Source organism: Anastrepha ludens, chromosome 5 (genome assembly GCF_028408465.1).
Source record: "Anastrepha ludens isolate Willacy chromosome 5, idAnaLude1.1, whole genome shotgun sequence".
Classification (NCBI taxonomy): Eukaryota; Metazoa; Arthropoda; class Insecta; order Diptera; family Tephritidae; genus Anastrepha; species Anastrepha ludens.
In genome coordinates, this window is record NC_071501.1 from 117620715 (window position 1) to 117647327 (window position 26613).

At 34.7% G+C, this 26613-nt stretch overlaps 1 protein-coding gene across 2 annotated transcripts in view; it reads left to right on the forward strand.

Annotated features, from left to right (window-relative positions):
* Positions 1 to 26135, forward strand: part of LOC128865424 (estradiol 17-beta-dehydrogenase 11) — a 67349-nt gene extending 41214 nt beyond the window's left edge. For both annotated transcript variants that reach the window (XM_054105792.1, XM_054105793.1), the window contains 7 exons: positions 13543 to 13696; positions 15305 to 15429; positions 21078 to 21188; positions 21323 to 21448; positions 24854 to 24975; positions 25051 to 25167; positions 25279 to 26135. In XM_054105792.1, the coding sequence (XP_053961767.1) occupies positions 13543 to 13696; positions 15305 to 15429; positions 21078 to 21188; positions 21323 to 21448; positions 24854 to 24975; positions 25051 to 25167; positions 25279 to 25561 (1038 nt within the window). In that variant the 3' untranslated portion in view covers positions 25562 to 26135. The remainder of the gene's footprint in view (positions 1 to 13542; positions 13697 to 15304; positions 15430 to 21077; positions 21189 to 21322; positions 21449 to 24853; positions 24976 to 25050; positions 25168 to 25278) is intronic.
* The last annotated feature ends 478 nt before the right edge of the window (positions 26136 to 26613 follow it).

Consider the following 26613-nt stretch of genomic DNA (forward strand, 5'->3'; position numbering starts at 1 on the left):
TAAAAAATCACCTTTTATATGTTTTTGTTTTTATTTGCTTATCAAACACACAACCAAAAGTTACTTTACAGTGAATATTTCGAAGGAAAAAAACTATATAATTCTGTTATAAAATAAGAGAGAATATACGGTTCCCAAATGGTCGGCGTTCGTCTTTTACAAGGTTGCCCTTATGGAGCTATCATGCTTGAATATTTGTAGCCTGCTCAATTTTACCAACAACATGCACTGTTCTCTTACATCATTCCAATATTGTTCTCATCCAAGGTGAAAAATTTGCAGTTAATCAACACAGTCTCGCTCATGTTGCTTCGTTGCTAATGAATAACGACGGATTGGACGAGTGGGTGTGGGATGCATATGAAATGATCGTGCAGAAAACGGCTGGCGAATCACTGTCGTGACGTGGCGGCCCAAGTCCCCCTCAAAATTTTGTTTTTACTTATTTATTGATTTGTTTAATGTCTAACAAAATTCAGAACAGACATTTAAAATATAGATTTCAGTACTAAAATACAAATTTACAATATTTAACCTTAAACAGTGTAGAAAAGTTAGATTAACAACATAAGAAACCATTAAATTACTAAATATATATAGAAGTTATTAACAAAATTAATACTTAAGAAACTATAATAACAAATATATTGTATACTAGGTATTATTTAGATTTCTTACATAGAAAGTAATTTTTTAATTGCATTTGAAATAGGTACATGTTTGGCCCCAGAAAAGTCTAAATCCAAAAGGGAGGCGAGATAATTAAGGTCCGACAACGTTCTAACGAGTGTCGTATTGGCACTATATAATGCCCTACTAAAGCCAACGCGAGAAATCTTGCAACGGCGGAAATGTCTGCAAGGAACATTAAACTGTATTCTTTCTAGAAGAACCGGGCAGTCAATTTTGCCATTAATGAGATCAAAGAAAAATGATACTGCCTGAAAAGTATGATATCTCTGTCACTTAATGGAAAGAGACTAATCAAACGACAGCGTGATTCGTATGATGGTTTCGGGTCTGAGAAATTGAGTGAATGTAGTGCGAAACGCACAAAGATTTTTTGAACCCTCTCCACTCGATTTATATGGACTGCATGATAAGGTCTCCAAACAAAATAGGCATAATCTACTTTGTACCGAACAAACGCAGAGTATAATATCTTAGGAGTATATGGGTCAATGAAGTGCGATGAGTGATGACTAACAAAAGCGAGCATAGCAAGAGAATTGGAAACGGCATAATTTAGGAGCGTGGTAAAATTAAGCTTTGAATCAAAGAAAACACCTAACACCCTTATCACAACAGACGAGGCAAGATATGTGTAATTGATATGATAAGAGGTACAAAGGGGGTTTTGAAGCTTAGAAAATGAGATTTTGTGACATTTTTCAATATTAAGAAAAAGACGATTCATAAGGCACCAAGAAAACAAATTATTCAACTCGGACTGTAGGGCGGCTGAATCACTAGAATTTCTTACACTTTTAGATCTTCAGCATAGAGAAGAAAATTAGCGAAGGAAAAGCAAGAACAAATATAATTAACAAACAAAACAAATAAAATACTACCTGAGGTACACCAGAGGTGGCAATGTACTGTTTCGAAGAAACTCCATCGATAACCTCAGTGCAGCATCTTTTTATTAAATAGAACCGAATCCAACCAAGGAAAGTAGAATGAAAACCGGGACAAGCCAATTTAGTTACTAAAATCGTATGGGAGATTTTATCAAAGGCTTTAGAGAAATCCGTGTATATCGCGTCAGTTTGGAAACCATTTATCAATTCAATAGTACACACCTTATTCAATTCAGCCTTTTCATACACAGAATTTTCTAAGTGGCGTTGAATTGAATTCCATTGCAATAAAAAAAATTGTATGCCCATTTGCATTCATTATGAAATATTCTCAAAAACATGCCTAATTCGAAACTCGCACACGTAACCACATAATTACCCATTTGGTAAATAAATAAATTAGCATTCATAAGCATACACACCTACACACACACACACCCTCTCACAGCTAGAATGCTGCATTACATTTGACCACTCATAAGTGCGCATATTAAAATTCAATTCTGTCAAATCTGTCACCTTCTCGCCATTGTTGCTCACTTCACAGTTGATTGTGAACGTTTACCAACTCGATATGGCTACTGAATACTTTCAATATTTTCAAAAGTCATTGTACGAGTTCTTTGTTTGTTTACTTAACTACTACGTAGCACCTTTTTTTGTTCAAAATACACTCAGCGATTTGCGTCTTTCCGTTGAGGTTTTAGTTGTTTTTTTTTTTTTTTGTTTGTTGTGCCCATAGACGTGTTTGTCATTTCACAAAATCCAATGAAACAGCCTTTGTGCCACCTGTTAATGATTTTGTGTTATTTGCTAGTCATAACAACAAACGGTGTATAGGTATTATAAGTGCCTGTATTAGGGTCATCCACAAAGTGTCGAAGAGCATACAATTCGAGGAAAAATCCTTTTTTGTTTAAATAGCTCAGTACTAGAGACGTATTTTTTCGGTTTTTACAATCCCGTAATTTTCGGAATCGCGTCATTGCAATCTCCAATACCGTGAATATCAGGCCCGAGATTTAGATATACTTTATTTTTCAACAACTTAACTTAAAAATGAAATTGCCCTAATATTATTTCCGAAGCTCTCCTACCAGATAATAAATATTGAAAAAAATTTGTTTTATAGTTTCCGTATTGTTTTTTATTTAAAATGATTGAAACAATAATAAGTCTCTAGCGTGATATAAAATAACTTAAAACATTTTGAAAAAAGATCAATGCAAAAACCACTTGAAAGCAACACAGAGTACTCCAAGGCACTTTTTATCTACGGTTAGAGCAGATTTTTAACGTGATTAAGGTAATTTGTGTATGTTTAAGGTCGTTCCAGTACTCCTTGGTTTTTATTTGGATCCATTTTTTTCCATTAGCATCCTGTTTTAGATTGTTTTTGTTTAAACTGAAAAAATGGGGTTGATTCCGTAAATGGCCCTTCCCCCCTTTTTTTGGCGTAAAAGTCTGTCTTCTCGTATCCCTCATGTCCTGGTAACCGAATCAGGGAGGCCTGATTATGAGTCGTAAGTTTGTTGAGGGCATTGTTGCACTCTGTAAGGACTTCTGAATTAAACGTCAATCTATGCTTGACGATAATATGGACGTTGATGATGAGACGTGCTAGATCAATAGTCAAAGATGTCCATAAAATCTTGGAAATCCTCGAGTTGGATGGGTATGTGAGCTTTTATTCCAATGCTCAGAAGCTGAAGATCAGTCAGAAAAGTACTTCAAGCCATTGTGCATGAGGACAATTATAACTAAAAGGTTTTCAAATAAGAACTTTGATATTCAAAGAAAAATGCTACTTTTTAATATAAATGATCGGATGTTTATTTCATTAAAAATAACATCAGGCAAATGACCACCACGACCACGCTTACAGGACAATATCCGTTTCATGAAATTTTCCATAACCGAATTGCAAGGTGGCTGCCCTATGTCCTCGATAGCCTCACGAATTCCATCTTTGAGGTCTTGAATCGACCCTGAGCTGTTGGCATAGACCTTCTCTTTCACGTGGCCCCAAAGAAAAAAGTCACAAGGTGTTAAATCACAAGATCTCGGTGGCCAATTGTGATCACCTCTCCGAGAGATAACACGGACCGCAAACTTTTCCCGTAAAAGATCAATGGTTTCGTTGCTTGTGTGGCACGTAACGCCGTCTTGTTGAAAATAAATGTTGTCCAGATCAATACCATCCAATTCCGGCCATAAAACATCGTTAATCATATCTCGATAGGGATAGATAACACCTGTTATTGGAAAACCCTTTATGTTTACTTTATCGTCCATTTGTGGACGAGGAGGGCGGAGAAGCTCGGCCAAATATCTAACAGAAGTGTACGCGCCAATTTTTTTTTAATTTTTTCCAAAATTTTTACTTTTCCTAATATTTTATATTTAAAAGATCCTTTTTCGTAAATTTGAAAAAAAAAATTGTTAATATAGAAATTAATATCTTTTAATAAGCACAAATCAATTTTTTTCTAACTATCCAGTTGTGAAATCTTAATAAGGAATTATTAAAAGAAAAACGCAAAGTAAGCTTAAAATTAGCAAAGTGTGGATATTATCTTCTAAAAATACGTATGTATTTGTATAAATATATTTTTTTGGTTTTTATTTTTTGTGCTTCGAATTTATTTTTATTTAATCAATCTTTTATACAGTCATAATCATAAGAGTGTGGCACCTTTATAACCAAATTTTTTTCCTTTTCTATTTTTTGTACTTTAATTTTTTTTTTTTGACCACCCTAGTGTACATGTTATAATAATAAGAGTTTGACGCCTACACTTTTAGCAGTTATAGGCCAAGTTCTTTCGTCTTATTTATTTTCACCACTTCGATTTTTTGTGAACCACCCTAGTATATAAGTAATATATATTCGTAGTAATAAGAGTGCGATCCCTACAAATTTGAAAATTGCCAGGTATGCCAGGTTTTCTTTAATTTATTTTCAGTACTTCGCCTTTTCTCAAACCACCGTATGTACTCGTATGTGATAATAAAAATGTCGTCACTGCATGTTTTGTCGCTTTTTTTGCCTCGAAAAAAAATTGAGAAAAAACACCTTTTTTGAAGCCGACAGATAAGAGGCCCCCCTTAATCAGTACTTCGTACTGTACTTTTGTGAACCACCCTAATAATTTATTCTTATTTTTGCCTGCCAATACTAAACTGAACAGTTTTACGCCATCTCTGAATGGCAGATTTATCTGTATGAAAAACTTTCTCATGACAGAAATGCACTCGTAAATTTGCCTTCGCCTACCTCACCCCATTTGAAGTGACAAAGCTGAAGATAGGGGTCGAACCAACAACCCTCGTAACACCAGACGTTATGCCACCCTCTAACATAGCGCCACCGATTTATTTATATAAATAGAAATTTAAATGTAGCTGTCATACCTGCTATTAAACCAGCGTCTGCGGCGCGTGCCCGAGCATTTTCAATTGAGCGCACTCAAGCGATTTTGAAGCGTGACTCAATAACACCACATTAATAAGCAAACATACGGTATATAGTAATCTTGTATATATGTATGATATTTAAGATAAAGTAACAATAGTAATGATTGCCGCTTTTCTTTCGAGTTTGACATCGAGCGCTAATTACTGTTAAAAATTATGACATTGCAGTATTTGAAGCAGACTTATGGTAATCTGATTACATGGTGTATGTAATAAAAAAATGTTTATAAAAATATTCTTTTAATATTGTATTATATTTTTCTTGACTATTTGATATATTTCCGCATGACGTAGGCAAAATTTAACCATGGAAAATTTCAAAACCCGCAGACGTGTAAGTTCGTGCGTGACTGCCATTCATTTGATGTGGCGTGCGTTGCTCACTGTGGGCAAAAAATAGTGTAGTCGCCTACAGATATTGAAAAAAAATATCCAAATAAATTTATGTCATGGTGGAAGGAATAATGAGATGGTACCTATCGCGGTACCGCTACTTTGCTCTCAGCGAATTTGACAATGAGTTACGTCGTTTTAGCACCAGTATGGGCAGATTACCATTTTCGTAACTTGGTTTAGGATTTTTTTTTTGTTATTTAGTCTCGGAGTCTTAGTTCTCTAGCCTGTTCTAATTAAAATGTAATGTTTATAATTTTGTAAAATACACATTTTTTTTAGTTAGTTTAATAATTCACTCAGTTTTATTTAGCTTTAATTTTTTTAACATCTGGTCGCATTGCCCGCGATTGCAGTTGTTGTTGGTGTTCTTCTCCTTTCAGCAGTCAAATCTCTCTCTCGCTACTGCAGTGTTGGCTAGCTTTGGATATAGAAACGCACTAAAATGCCCATTTAAAGAAAAAAAACACTAAGTTTTTATTGAATTGCTTAAAGAACTTTGTATGCGTGAAAAATTGTCTTTAAAATGTGCGTTTTTTTTAATAAATGTTTTATGGATACTTACAATTTCATTTATGAGTTTTTTGTGAAGAGCAACTATTTTGCTATATTTGAGGTTATGGAACAAGATAAGGTACTCTGTTTGTAAAAATGTCATTATGGTTTCTTTATTATTTTCTGGTATTTTTTTGCTAATTTTTACTATGAATACATCTCTTGATGCCCTATAACCCACTTAGGATTCATGACCGGAAGAAACGAGTACACCTCTATAGTTTTTATTCGCATTCAGTAAATTCAAACGCTTTTTAAAATGTGTAAAAAGATTTTCAATGTTAAGAAGAGTTGAGAGAGGGACATTTAATATTCTTGCATAACCTTAAAAGAAGCAAAAAATTTAATTTGAACTTTCAAAACATCAAATTTTATAAGAACCAACAAAGTTTCATTAACACTAAAATCTTCTCAGAGTGACCAGTTTTAAATTTTTTTGTTTAAATATTAAGGTTTTGTTTTTTACATATAGTTTCGGTAGCTTTAAATTAAAAATAAGAAACAAACACCAACTTAAAAACTTTCGCTTTTTTATATATTTTAAAAACACTAAATTTATTGCGAAGAGCAAATAGTTGGCAACACTCCACAACTTGGCAAACGTGACGTCACGTACTCTCTGATGGGCGCAATCTTGTTTCTATCATTCTTGCATTTATGTCATGAAAAAGTTGCTTGTAAAAACCATCTGCAGTTCGCAGGTGTTATAAGAGTGTTTGTTTTTTTTTTCTTTATAGAGGTGGAACAAAGCATTGAAAGCAAAAAAGTGTGCAACTCTCTTTCAGCTCACCATATTAAATATTCACCTCCACACAGTGCCCCTACTCCATAGAGAGAGAGACATAAGGTTTTACGATTGCTTTTCTATGTAGAACACTGTTCCGTGGGTCGCAATTTCTCAAAATTTAAAGGCAGTCTTCAAAATTATTCCCGATTGGTATCGCATAATTACATTTTGATGCTGCCTACCAAATAAGTTAAAAACCCTTACTCAGTTTAAGTTCTCCATTTTGACGAATAAAAACAACACTGTGTATTTGTGACACTAATACCACAAAGCAACTACCTGTATGCAAAATTTTAATACATTCGAAATGGCGGAAATGACAAGCAGAGTCCCTTCAAATTGCACACCACTAATTTATTGCTTCATGGACTAAAATTTAGGCAAACGAGTGCCTGACTGATCTTATAATAATTTTGCATAACACTCGTACTTGCATAGATATGTACTCCAATTACACTCACACAATTTATGTTGCATGGCGAAATTTATTATAATGAGGCCACTTCTGTGATTGAATTTATCTACACTTTTCGTTTCATCATTTTTCTCATTTAGATGTTGCGAACCCTGTCATTTATGGGCAGAAATTTGTTACATACATACACAGCTAATGACATAAATGTATGCTTTAAATATAAAGACGACAACAACTTCCTGTGATTAGTGACAAAAGCGACATGCGATTTAATTTGGGAATAATATTTTATCTGTCTACTCAGTTTCACAGTACGATCGTTCGGTTATATATATAATGTAATGGGTGTTGTTGGAAATATCCAACTTTCATTTTTGAGGTATAACATGAAAAAATTTACGAAAAGCCTAATAGTTTAACTTTATTAGCCAAACCAGGAAATTTTCTAATTCACATACAGGTGAGGCCCGAAATCAACCTCATCGCTAGAGATTTCCAGTCAGATGTAACTTCAAGTCGATTTGCAATCCATTCGCTGAGCATTCAATGTAAACGAAAATACAAAAGCTGTAGTTTCTGCTGGATACAGGTCATGATCTTCCTTTAAAATACTTCCACATATTGGATGAGTAGAGATAGAGTTATTGAGAGAGGCCGGCGCCTTTGGCAAATTTTGATCCTTCATCACATTCACTTCGGCAGTAAAGCATTATTGGTTTCTTCAGTACGCACAAAAGAGGTCGTATTGCATGAATTATTACTCATAAGAGCGAACGCTCCCTTCATACTACGAGTATTGCGCATTACCTGTTTAAATGTGGGTGAAGTACTCTGTAGGTTTCACGCCCTGCACGTGAATTTCGAAAATGATTTATATTATAATACTGGTATCAAATGAAAGGAGTTTGAAAAAACTTTAGTATAGACATAGAGCTGCCACCTGTTTAAAAACTGTATTTGAATGAAATTAATACGTAGGTTAGCTCAAATATTACAAAATGGTTATGAGACGAAAGTCATTTAAGCGCAATTTCGTCCAAAGATATTTATTTATAAGTAGGATTGCCACCTAAACGAAAACTAAAGTGAACTCATCATGTAAGTTAGGCAGAAATTACCACACGGGTAAAAGATGAAAGTTTTTTTTAATGTAAAATAATCAGGAGAGGTTGATTTACTCGTAGGGTTACCATATTTGCGAAAACTGTAGTGAACCAAATATTTCAGTTAGCTAAAATATTATAATATGGACATCAAGTGGAAGATTTTTAAAGCAACTATGACAGCTAAATATAGTTATACGCGTATAGGGGTGCCACCTATCTACATAAACAAATTAAGTGAATAAAATGTATGAGATAGCTAAAATATTAAAGTAGGGGTATTTAAATAAAAGTTTTTCAGCGCAATTTAATCCAAATATATTTATTAACACGTAGAGTTGCCACCTGTGAAAAAATTTAAGTGATATAAATATGTATCTGACCAAACAGATTACAAATGAAAGTTTTTTAAGTGCAAAATAATCTGACGAAATTTTTTTTCCCGCAGGGTTGCCATATTTACGAAAAGTTAAGAAGATTAAGTATGTAAGTTAGCTAAAATAGTATAATATGGGTACCAAGTGAATGTTTTTTAAAAAAATTGTATACAGCTAAATACAATTATACGTATGTATGTGCCTACATAGGGGTGCCACCTATTTACATACAAAATTTAAGTGAATGGAATATGTAAGTTAGATAAAGTATTACGGCATGGGTATTTAAATGAAAGTTTTCAGCACAATTTAATCCAGAGATATTTATACATAGGGTTGCCACCTGTGTGGAAATTTAAGTGATTTAACTATGTAAGTTATCGAAAAATTACAAAATGGATAACATATGATAGTCACTTAAGCGCAAAAGAATTCGGAAAATTTGATTCACACATAGGGCTACCATCTTTGTGATAGCTTGAGTGAACTAAATATTTTAAGTTAGCTGCAATATTGCAAGCTATGTATCAAACGCAAGTTATTTCAGAATATTTTTAACCAACTTTAAACCAGAGATGTAAAATGGGGTGCCACCTTTCTGAAAAACTCCAATAAATCACATATTGGGGCTATATACGATAGACGAGCAGTATTTGTATCAAAATACAGTTTTTTGAGAAAGTATTAAACCGCACATATTTCTTTCTAGGGTTGCCACATATACAAAAATAATAGTTAAATATAAAAAATATTTTTATGGGCAACAAATGAAAGGTGTTGGGAGTATTTTAAGGCACACACATTTTTCAGCGACTTTGCCAGACTTTTTAATTCATTTTTATATATTTTTATAACTTAATTGGTATTTAAAAAACTTTTATCGTTAGCAACGTCACTGGTTTGCTAGATATCTTTATCGAGGTATATTGAAATGTAAAAAGAAAACACCCGTTACACATGTGCTACATCATTCATCAGTGTTAATGATACGGCTGCTACTACGATGCAAAGTACTGCCAAAATAGCAAAAACAATTATTTTCACATTAATAATGAATAATACATAAGGCGGCCACAACGCATGAAACGTGACATAGTCTGGCTTACATATATGTATGTATGTACGTATGTAAATGCATATGCAAGTAAGTGGTGTATGAGTGAAAATATTACTTGGTTTGAATATTTTTCTACTTGTTTGCACTCTTTAAATTACTTTGTATTACCGCATCAGCTTTAAATTACTCTTTTTACGAACATATTTTATATTCATACATACATACACACACATACATATGCACAATAAGTTACCATCAAAACTAAAGCAAAGCACAGGCAAGCGTTTATTTGGTATTTTATTGTTTCGTATTTTACTTTTCCTGTACCTACAAAAAACCGTTCACGCTTTGGTAAACAGCAGCGGAAGCTTAAGTTGAAAGCGCGCTTGTTGAACGCCGCCGGTGGCCAGCGAAAGACAGTAAAATAAATGTCAAATGGTTTTCATCAAAAGAAATGCCTTGCCGGCTAAGGCTGACAGCTGCGACATGAAGAGGACAAATCGACTGCACGAATGCATAAGTATGCGCACATATGTATGCATGTATGTGTGTATAAACATAAGCAAACATAAGCACTAATAAATACATACACAAATATACAGTTAACTGGCTTACCGCTGACACAAAGTGAACGTTGACACGCATTTGTCATGAATGGTTAACTCGGTGATGAGAGCAAAAAAAATACAATAAAAAAAAACAAAATAAAGAAACAACCAAACTTTGTTACAACAAAATTAAACGTATCATAATTTGAGTTTCATTGTGTAAAAACTTCGTAAATATTACCCATCCAAAAAGTAGTTCAACTCGTTGCCGCTGCTTGCGTGTATTTGCCACCGCTCAAGGTCACGACGCTTTGCGCAGCGCGATAGTTTATTGGCTCATCAAAGATGTTCCAGTGACATTTCGTTTTTGTCTCTACGCCGCTCTCTCTTTCCAAGCACAGCCTTCGGGTTATGTAAATGCGTTGTTATGCTTGATGAAATGCCATATTTTTCTATTTATTTTCAAATGCATAGGTATGTGTGTGTATGTAATATATATGAATGTACTCTCATATGAGCCATGCAAATCATTCGTGACACAATCTACATATGTGATTTGCGCTCAATATGCCATGAAGCAAATCGATAAATGTAGGTTTTAGTCGTACACAACTAAGTTTTAGCCAACTAGAGAATAATTAGATAATACAAAGCAATACATTTATTTGTATTATTTTCCTTGTATATTGTAAAGGCTTGTAATCGTTCATTATTTAGTGTATTTCCTGTAATTCAAATGCTAAACAGCGCGTGCCTGACGTTGCGTGCTATAAATATTGGGTTGTCTAAAAAGTTTAGCTAAATAGATTTAAGCTTAAAGATGCGCCTCGCGTCGTTTCGGGGTAATAAAATAATAGAAAAATGAGATATGATAACATGAGATAAAAAATATGGGAGAAAATAAAATAATTTAAGATAAATGAGATTTGAAAAGATAAGTTCGGGATAAAATAATATAAAATTTGATGAGATAAGATGAGAGAAGATAACATAAAAAAAGATAATAAAACAGAATATAAAATAAATAAGGTAGAGACAAAATAAAATAAGAAAATAAAGGACCAGGTAAAAGCAAATAAATTAATATAAGATAAGATAGGAAAAAAAAGAGATGAGTTGGTTCGGGGAAACACACAGCCTTCCAAAGTCATCTGAAATAAAAAGTTCAAACAGATTATTATTCTGTAGACTTTATTTTAGGTCCCGAACCTAAAATATAATATACATCAAAACAAAAAAACAAAAACAAAATGGCGGACTTGTGACTTTTTTTTCTTCATAAATTGTTTAAATTAAATAGTTTATTATTAAAAAATAAAATCTTTTAAAGGTCCGGGATCTAGATATGTGTGTCTAGAATAACGGCTTAAATTTTTAGCCAAATCAGTTGAATAGTTTTGAGTCAGTGATTCCCCGAAATTTCGAAAACATGCTTTTGAGAAAAACGCGTTTAAAGTTTCTTATTTTTTCTCTATGTAAGTCGAATTCGCTTCCATACACACTACGGCGCGCTCTCTTATTTTAGTTATAACTTTAAAAATAATTAAAATTTCTGTCTGCAATTTTTATAGTATATTTTTAAGATGTTTTCCTTCCGAAAAATGTAAAAAAACAAATTCAAGTTTTTGAACCCGTCACACCGGGCTACTACCATAAAACAAGATCGGTTAAAAGAAGATATGGTAAGATAAAGTGAGATGAGATAAGATAAAACTAAGATAAAGTTGATACAAAACATGGCAAGATAAGATAAGATAAAATACATACAAATACAGATACAAAATGAGATAATCTTAACTGGGGCAAGAAGATAATATAAAACTAAGATAAAATCGAGATAAAATAACGGCCATGATAAGACGCATTATCACCTATGCATCAGTAGTCTGAATGGGTAGATTCCCTCTCGTGGGAGTCAGGAGGACCTTAGCGAGACTACGGCGCACTGTGGCTTTTCCGACTACTTCAGGCCCTGCATTAATGCTATGATTAGTCTAACACCACTTGATGTTTTCATCCAAGGAGAGGCCATCTGCAGGCCTCAATGGGAATTGATACGGCCCCTGTACGGCACTGGACAAGAGAGTAGGCATGGACTTCGATCCAACGATCCTCGCCATGCCCTTTAACTCCATGCCATCCAGAGTCGTGCTTGACGAGAGATACAGTGTGGTGCTGCCAGAGGCTCAACTGTGGTCAAACTCAGAAAATGAGCCAGGCAGCCACTGTTTTGACGCAACGCATTTTGACGGATGGCTCCAGGACAGAGTACGGTTCCGGCTCGGAATGTACGCATCTATGTTTTGAGCGGAGATCTGTTCTCCAGAAACAGATGGAGAGGCAGATGTAATGTGTCTACAGCTACAGCCAAGCTGCGCTCATGGCCTTAGACAGCCCCTCCCTAACCAATTCAAGGGTAGTCGAGTCCTGTAAATCCAGGCTGAACTATGTCGGTAGACATAATAGCCTGACATGGGTGCTGGGACACGTGCTTATCGCGGGTAACGAGATCTTTGACTCTTTAGCCAGAATAGGTCAACTTTCTTGGCTCGGAGCCCGTTCGGAGATTCCCTTCTGCAGCCATCAAAGCCACGGTTCGCAAACGGGTTACTCTAACCCACCTGTCATGTCCGACCGACTGTCGCAGTTCCTCCTGTCACTAAGCAGAGAGGACTGTAGGAAGCTGGTTGGACTGATGACGGGCCACTTTATATGGGCAAAGCACATGGGAAAGGTGTGCATCTCAGACAGTGTACTCTGTCCAGCTTGTGAAGAGGAAGATGAGGCGGCGGACCACTTTCTGTGCGTCTGCCCGGCCTTCGCTCGAATCAGGCTTGAGGTCTTTGGCAGTGATGTATTAAGAAGCGACCACCTTGGCTCCTTGGCACCACAAGATCTACGCAGATTTCTTCGGAGATCGAGTAGATTTAAAGAAAAGTAAAAAGGAAATCCGAGTGCAATGGACTTAATTCTGTCTGAGTGCTGTGCTTGCAAGTCTGTCCCGACAAAAAAAAAAATTCCTATTGAAGGCTAAAAAGTTCTTAATTCTTATTTGTCATAGACGTAGTCAAAGCGAAATATTCAAATGAAATGTGTTTGAACGTCTCACCACCTCAATCACAAATTGTAACTCATGCAAATATTTTTTTAATAATTAGGATTTTGATGGATTTCTGAACAGTACTTACTCGAATTTTATTCGTTTTCCGATATTTTAAATTAATAAAAGTATTTTCCTCTAATTTTCTAGGATTTGTACTACATTGCCTTTGGTTATCCCGAGAAAGAATTGAACACAGATATCGCACTAATAACTGGCGGAGGTAATGGACTTGGCCGATTGCTAGCTCAACGCTTGGGCAAAATGGGCACCAAAGTGATTATATGGGACATAAATAAGGAAGGTGAGTGTTAAATAAAATAAAAATATCAATAAAAATTAAACTGAAAATAAAAAGAAAAAGATAAATTAAAATAAAAATAAAAATAAAATACAAAAATAAAAATAAAGTTAAAATTAAAACAAAAATTAATATAAAAATTACAACTAAAATAAAAATTAGAACAAAAATTAAAACCAAAATTAAAATTTAAATAAAAATGAAACTAGAAATAAAAATAAAAACCAAAAATCTAATTAAAATAAACATAAAATTAAATATAAAACAAACAAAAAAATAAAAATTAAAAAAAAGATAATAATAAAAACAAAAATCAACAATAAAAATTAAAATATCAAGAAGAAAATAAAAATACAAATAAATGTTAAAGTAAAAATAATCATAAAAATTAAAATAAAAGGAAAAATTAAAATGAAAATAAAAATAAATATGAAAGTGAAAATAAAAATAAAAACCAAAAATAAAATTAAAAAAACATAAAATTAAATATAATTAAAACAAAAATAAAAATTAAAATTAAAAAAACAATAATGATGTAAACAAAAATCAACAATAAAAATTAAAATATCAAAAAAATAAAATAAAAATGAAAATAAAAGTGCAAATAAAAATAATAATAAAAATTAAAATAAAAACAAAAACGAAAATGAAAAGTAAAATAAAGATACAACTGAAAATAATAATAAAAACCAAAAACCAAACATAAAATTAAATATAAAACAAAAATAAAAATTAAACTTAAAATATCAAAAAAAAAAATAATAATAAAAACAAAAATCAACAATAAAAATTAAAATATCAAAAAAATAAAATAAAAATGAAAATAAAAATAGACATAAAAATAGAAATAAAAGTACAAATAAAAATAATAATAAAAATTAAAATAAAATAAAAACAGGAACAAAAATAGAAATAAAAGTACAAATAAAAATAATAATAAAAATTAAAACAAAATAAAAACAAGAACAAAAATGAAAATGAAATTTAAAATAAAAATGAAACCGAAAATAAAAATAAAAACCAAAAATCAACCGTAAAATTAAATATAAAACAAAAATAAAAATAAAAATATTAAAATCAACAATAAAAATTAAAATATCAAAAAAAAAAAAAATAATAATAAAAATTAAAATGAAAATAGAAATAAAAGTAAAAATAATCATAAAAATTAAAATAAAATAAAAACAAAAATGAAAGTTAAAATAAAAATGAAATGGACAATAAAAATAAAAACCAAAAATCAAATTAAAATAAACATAAAAGTAAATATAAAACAAAAATTAAAATATCAAAAAAAAAATAATAAAAATGAAAAAAAAAAATAGAAATAAATGTGAATGTAAAAATAATGATAAAAATTAAAATAAAATAAAAGTAAAAGCAAAAATAAAAATTTACGTAAAAGTAAATATAAAAACAAAAATATAAATGTCGATAAAAATAAAAATGAAAATAAAAAATGATATATTGTAAAATTATTATTTTAATCTGAATACCTTTTAAATATCATTAATATTATATAGGAAAAATTTTAGTTTATTTGCTTCTACAAATTTTTACTAAAATCTTAATTTTTTACTGAATAATCACAAACCAAAATGTGAATTTCAGGCATCAAAGAAACCACCGAAATCGTCGAAGCTGATGGCGGCTACTGCAAAGGCTATGTTGTTGACATTTCCAAAAAGGAGGAGGTCTACAAAGCTGCTGAAGTGATACGGAATGAAATTGGAGATGTAAGTAAAGCAAATGACGGGGAATCTTTGATTCATTCGAAAATTACTCTAAATAATCTGAGATGAAAGTGAAGGCAATAATGAGCGCAATAATTCACTATTCTACCAAAAGAGATTTGACTGGCATTTCTTCCTCGACTTTTTACTTCTAGTCCATGGCGTGTAATCAGGCACTTCAAAGGCCATCAAGTATTTTTTCAGCTTCTTTTAGTTGCTACTAAATTCAATTAAATTATTTTGGGCTAAATAAGACCAATTACCAGTTTCGTGTAAAACCCAACTGACCTTGATGGCTTACACACATACATATGCAGAGTGTCGGTTAAGGGCATTCATTGCGATAGCTGTGCCCAAACATAAAACCATTCACTTGTACTTCAACTTGACTTGTGATGCTATGCCAGATATGCAAATATAAAGTTTTTTTTCATACTTTTTATATTTTACATTTTTTGTTTTTTGTTTTTTGATATGCAACTTGAACTTGATGTTCTTTTTTCAAAATAGCGCTCTTCTTTTTTTTTTTTTCTTTTTTAACTCTTTTGCGTGAGTTATTGCCATGCCTTTTGACTGTTTACTGTCATGACTGTGAGGGTTATTTTCCTTAAACAGTGAACGACGTTGGCACCCATCAAATTTAATTACTTAAGGTCTTTGTGCATGCAGTTCACCGCACTTGAATTTATGTTAAACGCTTTGGTAACCAAAACTCACTAAGTGGGAGCTAAGCTTTGAAGGCATACTAAACCCAGCATTTTCGTGTGAAAATTGCATGAAAGTGCACTTAGCAATAAACTACTGTCAGCTGAACTGGATTCCTAAGATAAATTTTGACCCAAACAGGGGTTGAGCCAAACGCTTCCTATTAGTAGTGAAGTTAGGTGGTAGCGAATGGGTGGGGGATGAAGACATTGCCATTTCCCTCCTCTTCGACTGTCTCATAAGACTCCTCAGCGGAGACTTCGACACATAAAAGCTACTACAATCAGAGAACTAAGAATGTTGCTTATTTTAATTAGTTGCGCGTTTCTAAAGCTCCATACATGAATTTTGTACACCTAACTTCTTCTATCGGGTGTTTTTTTTTTTGCTGCATGAGAACTATCGATATCGGTAACTAAAGTTTCATGGCTGATAAGGCTGCAACTGTGTTGACATTTCTGTTCTGTAAGATTTTGCTAGTCGTCATGAATCGTTAAACGTCAGAATGGCGCTTTCGAATTGTGGAAATTTGCTTTGAAAAAATAAATGTGAAAGCTAATTTCTTAGAGCGAAGTATTGAAGAAGACGGGGAAATGTCGATTCGTTCTCAACTTGTTGGCCTTTGTCCTTCGACTACATAAAAAATTCTACGAAGGATCTTAGCTTAGATTAGATTAGTGGGAGGTTGAACAAATCCAAGCAGTCAGTCAAGAAGACCATTGTACTATTGACTGTACTGATTCTAGAAAACACTGGACAGCTTCAGGAAAAATGCTCTGCAGTTGGAGAAAGGTTCCTGATTCGGTTCTTTTACAAAGCACTTCCCTACTCTACAGGAACCGAACTCAGACTAACGTCTTCTATGGGTAGACCTCATAAAGTCGTCAGCACACATAAAATATAGCTCGCGCAAGAATGGAAGCCAACTGACCATCGTTTGCGTCGCATTTTTGCGGATTGGGCTCATTTAGATTTATTACTCAGATTTATTGGAAAAAGTTGTCCAAAATTAGACTGATCGAATGGGACATGTAACTCATCAGACATGACAGACATCTGCCGAATTTCATATTCAAAAAATAAATGCCCAGAAATTATCTACCAGATTATAAAAAAGCAATTCAATCCAACATCATTTCTGTTGCGTTATCATTTTAAGTTTCACAGGCTCTTAAAAAACACCCGATATGCAAAACACTATACACCATTACAAAACTTCTATAAACAGAAACAAAAACTATTATAAATAGTTACCAAAAAGTAGTAGCATAAAAACCGCTTGCCTTGGCATCAATATTAAATGTTGACCGACGCGCATGCGCTATGAACTCACGCCTAGAATGGCTAGATGCAAATATTGTGGTACAACAAATATTGCTTTTAATGCATTTGCAAATAAATTGTAGAACTTGGTGCAAAATCAATAAACTTCAGCTGTGCAATTGCATGGAAGTCTAAATATTTATTGCGAAAGAAAAAATTAAAAAAAAAACAAAATGGCAGTGGACAAGTGGAGAACAAATGCACGCAAAAGAAGAGATTTTCAATATTATTGTTATTTAATTTTCATACGGGTGGCTTAACTTCCTCCCACATTTTTTTTATATTTAGTGAAGTAAAAAGTTCCGAGCATTTTTTTCACTCTTCTGCTCAATCTTATGATAAATTAGCATAAGAATCTATGTTGCCCATACATTTTAGACATCTGATGAGTTCAGCACTTCCAACGAAAAACAAAGGGGAACATTTGAAGCCTCAAACTCTTCAAAATATCTGTCCTTTTTCGCGCTTGTTCAGGAAAGCGCCAAAAATACGCATAATAAAGTGTTATAGCATATTAAATTGTACAACAAAAATATTGGCCATAAAATTCTACTATAGGTCTCTTAATATACCAAAGCTCAAAATCCAATTAAAACACAAGAAAAAAATCAAAATAAAAAATGTGTCGTCACAGCACTCAGGATCGTATGAAATGCCGTTCATGGTTAAGATTACGAACTCAAGGCACTGACCCAATGCAGGCTTGCTTGTTTTTGATAGCTGCGAAAAAAGAATAGAACAATACTAAAATATAAAAAAAAATACGAAATGGCCGCTTTGCCTGAAGCGCTTGAAGTACGATGAAGTTACAAAAGATCAATGTTCTATTTTGGTGAATTTTAGGCAGATTGTTTACGTACATTTGATTTCAAAAATGTTGATTAACCCCATTTTTGCAAGGCCTGCGCTGCCGATAGACGCTCTCCGATTAGGTCACAAACTTTAACAGTTCCTCCGTACGAAGTCAAAAAGAAAGAATATAAAATTATAAATGGGCGTAATAATAAACAACAAATTACATTGTTTGTTGTTGTCAAAGAAATAGCTGCGCTTAGAACAGAGAACATAAATGCAGACTATCCGCTATAAATGCTCTGCATAAAGAAAAAAACAACTAATACAAAAATCAGATGATCTTATTGCAGAAACTCGCTTTTTGCACTCTAAACTTGCAGCCAAAGATGCCGCTCTCTCTCTCTCTCTGTACGCTAACTCTTGAGGCAAAAAATATCAAAAGCATTGTTGCTAACTCTGCTAACATTCTCGGCAGTGCAAATTAAAAAAAAACAGTAAATCATGCGAGCACTTCGCGCTCTATTCTTTCTGTTCGATGTCCGCCTGTTGACAATGAGAGCAATGCGTTGAACTCTGCTGCTGCAAGCTTGCGCCGCAAACCTCTGCTATGCATGGTCCTGCCGTCGCTAAAGAATAAAACGCTAAGTCAACATTAGAGTCGGCTGCTGCTACTACAAGTGCACTTGCAAAAGTAACCTTCGGTTCTGTTGTTGCTTCATCACAGGTCTCTGCGACTGCTGTTTCTAATGCTGCTACTGAATCTGTGCCTGCGATGCGACAGATGTCCCAGTGGGAAACGGTAACAAAAATTAGACGAAAGAAATTGAACAAGCCTGCGATTGCTTGCAATAACAATAATGAGCTACAAATTCGTAACCAAATTCATGCAATTTTGCCAATAAGGCTGGGCTCTTGTGCGCCGGTTCCTATGTATTTCCTGCTGAAAGAGATTTTTTTCTTAGAAAACTGTCTCGTTTTTGCTGCCAATTAGCTTGCAATCGATCAGACTGCTATGCATAATGCATCGATGAGCATTTTACCCTTCCGAAGTAATCGATATGAATGACACCGCATCCCAATAACCCCTCAGTATGCCTTTGTTGGCTGATAAACCCAACTCAGGGCCTCTTCGGCTTCGATTCAGCACGAAAAGTCAGCTGTTCTCATCTCAACTGTTGCTTGGTTTATGATTTTGGTGTATGACTAAGGATTTTGCCCACTGTTACAAACGGGTCAAAAAAAGGAACCGGGTGTTGCGTCAATATCGCCAAATGTTCTCTTAAAGTTGTTTTTTGAAAAAAAATAAAGCTCTTTTCCATAAAAATATTCAAAAAACAAGAGGTTGTCTGAAAAGTCGGTTTACTGACGATAGTTGAACGTGTCAACGTCATAAGAAAATACTGATGGAATGGTTGCATTTAATTTTATTTGTTTGATAGATATTTTGTATGGATATAGGGAAGAAGGTAAATAGAATCGCAATGGAATTGATCAAGTTACATTTATTTGTAGGCATAAATACAATGATGTTAATTTTTTTTTTTTACAATGTACCTAGCGGTTCTGCAAACGAGTCGTCGTTCGAAATGGAAGAAAAATTGTTTATAAAATTATTCGTTAAGAAAATCATTTTAAATTTACAAAATACTTGAATAAAATTTATTGTTTCAATTTCTACTCGACTGTTAAAATTAAATTTTTGATTTTATTATCTTATAATAATATATTTTGTGTTGACATTACTTCTTTCAGCAAGTAAACTGAATTAAAGCTGTTGTTCAATTAGTTACTTAATTATTTTTGCAAATTTAATTGCAATTTGTTGTAAGAAGAGTTGTGTACATCAAATTCAGTTATGCTCTCTGTTTCTTTTAATAAAACTTTGCTCACTTCCTAACCTGTTGCCGATTCGCGTTCAACTACTGAATACTATACTATAAAATTTTAAATGTGCCAGCCTATGAATGGAATGATGCATTGTTGCTCTCTTAATCTCTTTGCTGCTCATTTATTGCATATAAAAGCGATAGTTCGCATGTTTGTTCTTGATTTGTTTACACATTTTTAAGTGAATAAAAGCGCACACTCATTTGGCTCTTGGAACAAAGTTCGTTATACACATACGTACATATGTGCATACGGGCATGTGTATGTGTGTATATAGTTTCCCATGGGTATTGAATTAGTCTTGTATCATTGTATAGCAGATGTCCGGACGCATCGCTTACTCAAGTAGGAGAGAGCCAGATGTCGAACGTTGCCGAACGCGGAGGCCGATTGTACGTACCTCTTTGTCGTTCGTTCCGCGCTCTCGCTGGCAGTTCAAGCCTTAAACGGAACGCTTCAGAGCAAGGTAACGCCGCATGAGCAAGGTAACGCCGAATTTTTTGATGCGTGCAGCTGGCTCCATCGAATTATAAGACGTTGTCACGTCAAAAATATCTATTAAAGAAAAACTAAAGTCCCACGTCCTGTGTTCAGCCTGTAGTCTCCATGAGTTCGAATACATTTATTTGGAGAGATATTGAATAAAATCTAGTGGTGAATGATGAGACGTTCTCTAAGACCTTTTGTTTCATTTTCATTATATTCTTTTTTGCTGATTTTAGTGTTTGATGAGCCCACGTAAACCACTTCTCTCTACCGAAATGCTCTTACGCTTCTGCTTCAAATGCTCATAGAAATAAACTTTTTGGCAAAGAAACACAAAATTTTGAATTTGAAGTGGTTCTAAGAGACTTTTGGACGCACCCTATTAACATAACGCATTGAAAATAAATGACTTTTTTCTCTCTAATAAAAATTCTCTCATTTCCTTCACCTTCCAGGTGACTTTGTTAATCAACAACGCTGGTGTTGTATCTGGGCGCTATCTCTTGGACACCCCAGATCATCTCATTGAGCGCTCTTTCAATGTTAATGTGATGGCTCATTTTTGGGTGAGTATGAGAATTTAATTGGTCGTACAAAAACAAAAAAAAATAATAGTGATTTTGTATATTTTTATAAAACGCACAATTTTTTGTTAAAGACTTCAATTTTATTTTATTTCTTCTATGCTTTTGCTCTCCAGACCACCAAAGCATTCCTACCACAGATGATCGAGCAACAACGTGGACATATTGCAACTATCGCCTCTTTGGCCGGGCATGTGGGCATTACGAAGCTGGTCGACTATTGCGCTAGCAAATTCGCTGCTGTAAGTAGAATGACTTGTTATGAAAGTATTTAATTTTTAGTTTTAAAAGAAAAAAACAAAACAATAAATGTTATAAAAGAAATTATAATAAGAATGGTGGGAACAAGTCGTGAGCTAAAACGATATTCGGCACTGACTCTCCTTGTGCCATCAAATTGATAAGAACCTGGGTCCTGGGTCCTTATCTGGAGAATTACTTAAGTCTTAAGATATTAAGCTAGTTTGGCTCATAATCCAGATTTTCGAACCTTTGGCCCTTCTCTGAAGTGCATGAGATAGTTCTGGAGGATATTTTATACAGAAGCCTGCGCTATTTTCGAAATGAGGAAAAGTTATCACCAACTGTGTGGACATCACAAATAAAAGTTCATAGCATAAGTTGCCCGTAGAGATTACTACGTAGATTATCCGACTAGGTTTCTACTCGCTCTTCAATAAACTTATTGCGGCTCTACCAGAACTGTGTGCGTAAAGTTCGATCTTATTGCACGAAAGTTGCAATGATACAGATTGTGTAAAGTTAGGCTAAAAGTGCTGCTCCTAGATTTTATAAGAGGTTTGCACTTCGACCTCTTGGTCTTATGTGCCCTTTTGGTCGGCTCTTAATAGGAGTACTCTCGGTTGCAGACCCCCATTATAAGCGATTTCTGTAGTTATTTTTCCTCTGCATATCTTTTACCAGCCAAAGGCTTTGTAGGAATCCAATCAACATCATGAGCGAGGCTGTGTTTAAACTATACAGATCCGCGCAGAAGTGGTTCTTCAGAAATCTGAATAACATTTTTTTGAAGTAAAAGGCATTCTAGGCATTTTTCCCTCCTAACGTATGGCGCAGAAGCTTGGACGATGACAGCATCCGATGAAGCGACGCTTGGAGTGTTTGAGAGAAAGATTGTGCGGAAGATTTTTGGACCTTTGCACGTTGGCAACGGCGAATATGGCGATGGAATGATGAGCTGTATGAGCTTTACGACGACATAGACATAGCGCAGCAAATAAAGATCTAGCGGCTACGCTGGCTGGGTCATGTCGTCCGAATGGATACAAACGCTCCGGCTTTGAAAGTATTCTATGCGATACCAGCTGGTGGTAGCAGAGGAAGAGGAAGGCCTCCTCTGCGTTGGAAAGATCAGGTGGAGAAGGACTTGGCTTCACTTGGTGTGTCCAATTGGCGCCGGTTAGCACGAGAAAGAAACGACTGGCGCGCTTTGTAAAACTCGGCCAAAATCGCGTAAGCGGTTATCGTGCCAATTAAGAAGAAGAAGAAAAGGCATTCAAGCCCTATGGACCGACTTAGACCTTTTGAAGTATTGATGATGATGATGAAGAGAATTTCTCATAGCAAGTGCTTCTCTTCTTCATCTCTACAGCTTCAAGAGAAATCGTTACACGTGTCTCCGAACCTGGCGCTCATAAGGCAGTGCAAAGTTATTCCTTCCGCAAAATATGTTATTCAGTAAGATGTCTGTTTTCCATTCATACAGTGTTGACTAAAATGACTGCGACACTCTACAGTTGTGCAGACTAGTTTATCAGCTGTTAGTAGCAGCTAAAGCCTTCCCTCAACTTGGCGGAAAAAATAATTTATCGAAGTTTTGTTTGCTAGGCCTCGTTTCCAAGTCGTGTTTCACACCTTTCTAGAAATATTTCCATGATAGTCGTAGCTGATACAAAATTTTTCTCGCAAATTGACGGTCTGCAAATAAGGACTTTAGAAACGCTGCAGCAGACTGAAGATCTTACGTGTTAAACTCCTCTCAATGAGAATGGCTAGGGGAAAGTGGGATATTCTATTCCACTGTCCACTTTTCCACTCTCTATTAAGATGTCGACCTTGTCATCACTTAGAACGGTAATATATTCCCAATCAGGAAAAGTGCATGTCAAAGGTGAGACTAAAATAACCTCCTTGAACTGGTAGTCATAGCTTCTATGCTTCCTTTGGATTTGTGTGTATGGTCTTTGGACGTTATTTACTGCCCGTTAGGCGTCTGAAGCCTAAGAGTACTCTTAACTGCCCAGTATCTCAGGTAAAGATTCACCAATTTCCAACGGATTTTAAATTGAAATAAAATAATGAAAATTCTAATTGATTGGGCAATCTTTATTATTTCTGTGTAGAACCATTCAGGACATTTATTTTTTAAAGACAATCCCTTTGAAATGTTGATCGCAGCTGCGCAGTAATTCGGCCATCCGTAAATACCAATATTGCATGACTCGCTACAGAACTTCGGTCGGTATCTCGCCAATTTCTTTAGTAATGTTGGCTACCAATGCCTCAATCGAAGCTGGTTTTTCCACAAAGCATTTAGACTTTACATACCCCGACAAATAAAAGTCGAAAGGTGTGATCTTGGTGAGCAATCCACTTGGTACGAGACGAGAAATGAATTGCTCACCGAAACGACGACGCAGTAAATCCACTGTTTCACGGACAGATGTATCGCAAGTAGCGCCATCCGCCGACTTGTTGGAACCAATTGATGTGAAGATCACTGGCTTCAATTTCCCGTATCAAAAAAACGTTTATCATGGAGCGTTAGCGTTCACCATTCAGTGTTATATTGGCGCCAGCCTCGTTCTTGAACAAATATGGGCCGATGATTCCTACAGCCCATAGACCGCACCAAACGATTGTTTTCAATGGATGTAACGGCTGTTCTTGCTTGAATGGCTTCGGGTTTCTCTTCAGCACAAATGCGGCAATTTTGCTTATTGACGTAGCCATTCAAAAGAAAATGGGTCTCATATGTATGGACCATAAGTTGGCGCGATGGGCACTTTTCACAGAGCATCGATTTGCGTAATTCAATTGTACGATTTGTAAACGTTGTTGAGGCGTAAGTCGTCTTTCCATGATGAAATGTGAATGAATACTGAAAAAATTATGTATTTATTTTGACAGTAGTCACGCGTGATCTGTCAAAGAAACCCTATTGGAAAAAGTACCTTCAATTTGATCACCTTTCATATGCACACTGGTGGAATATGAAGGATTACCTCTGACGCTACCCAAGGCATTGAACGACCTGCGTCCGTTACTTATAGACCTATCAATCATTGCGCCTTGAGAAAATTACGCAGATGGGATGTAGTATTGGAAGTCTGCCATCAGCCACAGATGAAAATGGGTCTTACAATGTCTCTACGGTTTCGACTTAGAAAAGATTGATTTATCCACTCGTTGTTAGTTTACTTGAGGGTATAATTGTGTTAAAAAAATCCGACTAAATAGGTCCTAAGACGGCAGTCAGTGGAGCTAAAATCAAGCGACTTGCCATGTTCACTCTACCTACCCAGCGTCTAAGTGGCCATTCTATGCTCCCTCAGTATATCTACAATTATTCCCATCTATGTACAGTGCATTTTCATTTCAAATATTCGCATTTACTTCCCTCACAGGTTGGCTTTGATGAGGCACTGCGTCTGGAATTGGATGTTCTCGGTCATAGTAATATTCAAACCACCTGCATCTGCCCGTTCTTCATACAAGCAACCGGCATGTTTGACGATGTCAATGCTAGGTAAAGCCAGAGATCACACAATGCAACCCAAATAATTTTAAACTAAAAAATACTGTTTCTTTTGTCTCGCTCTAGGTGGGTACCCACATTAGATCCCAATGACGTTGCCGATCGCATTATACTGGCGATCAAGAAGAACGAGAAGATCACAATCATACCAGGCTACATACGATTTTTACTTTCGCTTAAATGGTAAGTAGTGATAATTGAAATAAGCTGAAGAAATAAATTAGAATTCATAAAATAATTAATAAAATTTCTGAGCATCAAAACCCTTAATTCTATCTCTTTTCATTGTCGCAGGACCTTCCCTTGGGGCTGCGTGGGCGGTCTATTGCGCCGTCTTGTACCAGATGCGGCACCGCATGGCGTTGCTCAAAAACCTTTGGCTGTCAGCGGTGCAGCTTCAACAAAGCAGCAACAACAACAACAACAGATGACAAGCATTCCAGCAAGCAAAGTCACCCTTTCCAGCATCTCACCGAAGCACTCCACCGATCTGTGTGCCGATTTCCGCGAAACGCTGCCGAAGACCGCCTCGTTGCTAGTGCAACGTACACCGTCGCTAGGCGAGCGTGTGCTCTGAAACTCGCTGCTGCATTTCAGCCACGGCGGAAGGCGCATCCGTCTAGTGATATTACGTTTACTTAGTATTATAAATAATTTTAATTAGTTTAGTTTCCGTTGGCTAAGATTTGTATGGTAATGAGAATATGTAACGAGAAGGAAAATATGTTTTTAGTTATGGTACCTAAGCGAGTAAAGAAGTTTTTTTTTGTAGTTAGTTTATCGTTTAAATATTTATAAGTATTTTATTTTTAAGAAAATTTTTTTGTTTTTTAAACAGTAATGGGTGTAAGTCTAGCTCAATAACCTCAAACATATGTATTTTAATCGGTAAAATAAAATCAATTTAATTGCTCGTGGTTGATCGAAGCTTGTAAAACTTAGCTTTTGATTGAAAGCTCATTTGAGTGTAATCTGAATACTTGCAATGCGGCTTTCTAGCCTTTTTCCGATTTAAGTCTAAAACTTTATCTATAAGCTGAAGCATCTGAAAAAGCTCTAAAAAGCGCAGAAATTTTCGCAATTTCAGCAATTACAATTTAAACGTAATATTTTGTCTTAAAAGTGAAATAAATATATTCAAATACCTGCAATGTGTAAAAGCTTTTTGAAATTTTAGCTAAAAGGGCCTTCGATTTTAATAAATTCCAATACTTAATTTCTCGAAATACTTTAATTTCTGTTTATTAAAAGAAAGCTTTCATGAAGACATAAAAATGGAGCAGTCTTAAGGAGAAAAGCTTTTAAAAATATGTTTTAAGCTTTAAGCTCACACCTGCACACACAACAACCAAAAAATATGCAAAAAGGCGCAGGAAAACGGATTCAAAAACGAATCGTTCTTTATAAAAAAATCGCGTTTTCGGTAAAAGTTTAAAAGCTTTAATGAAATTTACTATGCATGAATATTTTAATAAAGCGGAATGTATCGCAGTTACAGTCCTTTTTTTTGCAAATAGCTTTTAAGTAAAGGGTGGTTAAATTTCAAGGGCGGATGGTGAATATCAACCACACCTAAACGTCAAGTTTTTTTCTGCATCTCATTTGACATTTTTTAACATCAGACTAACA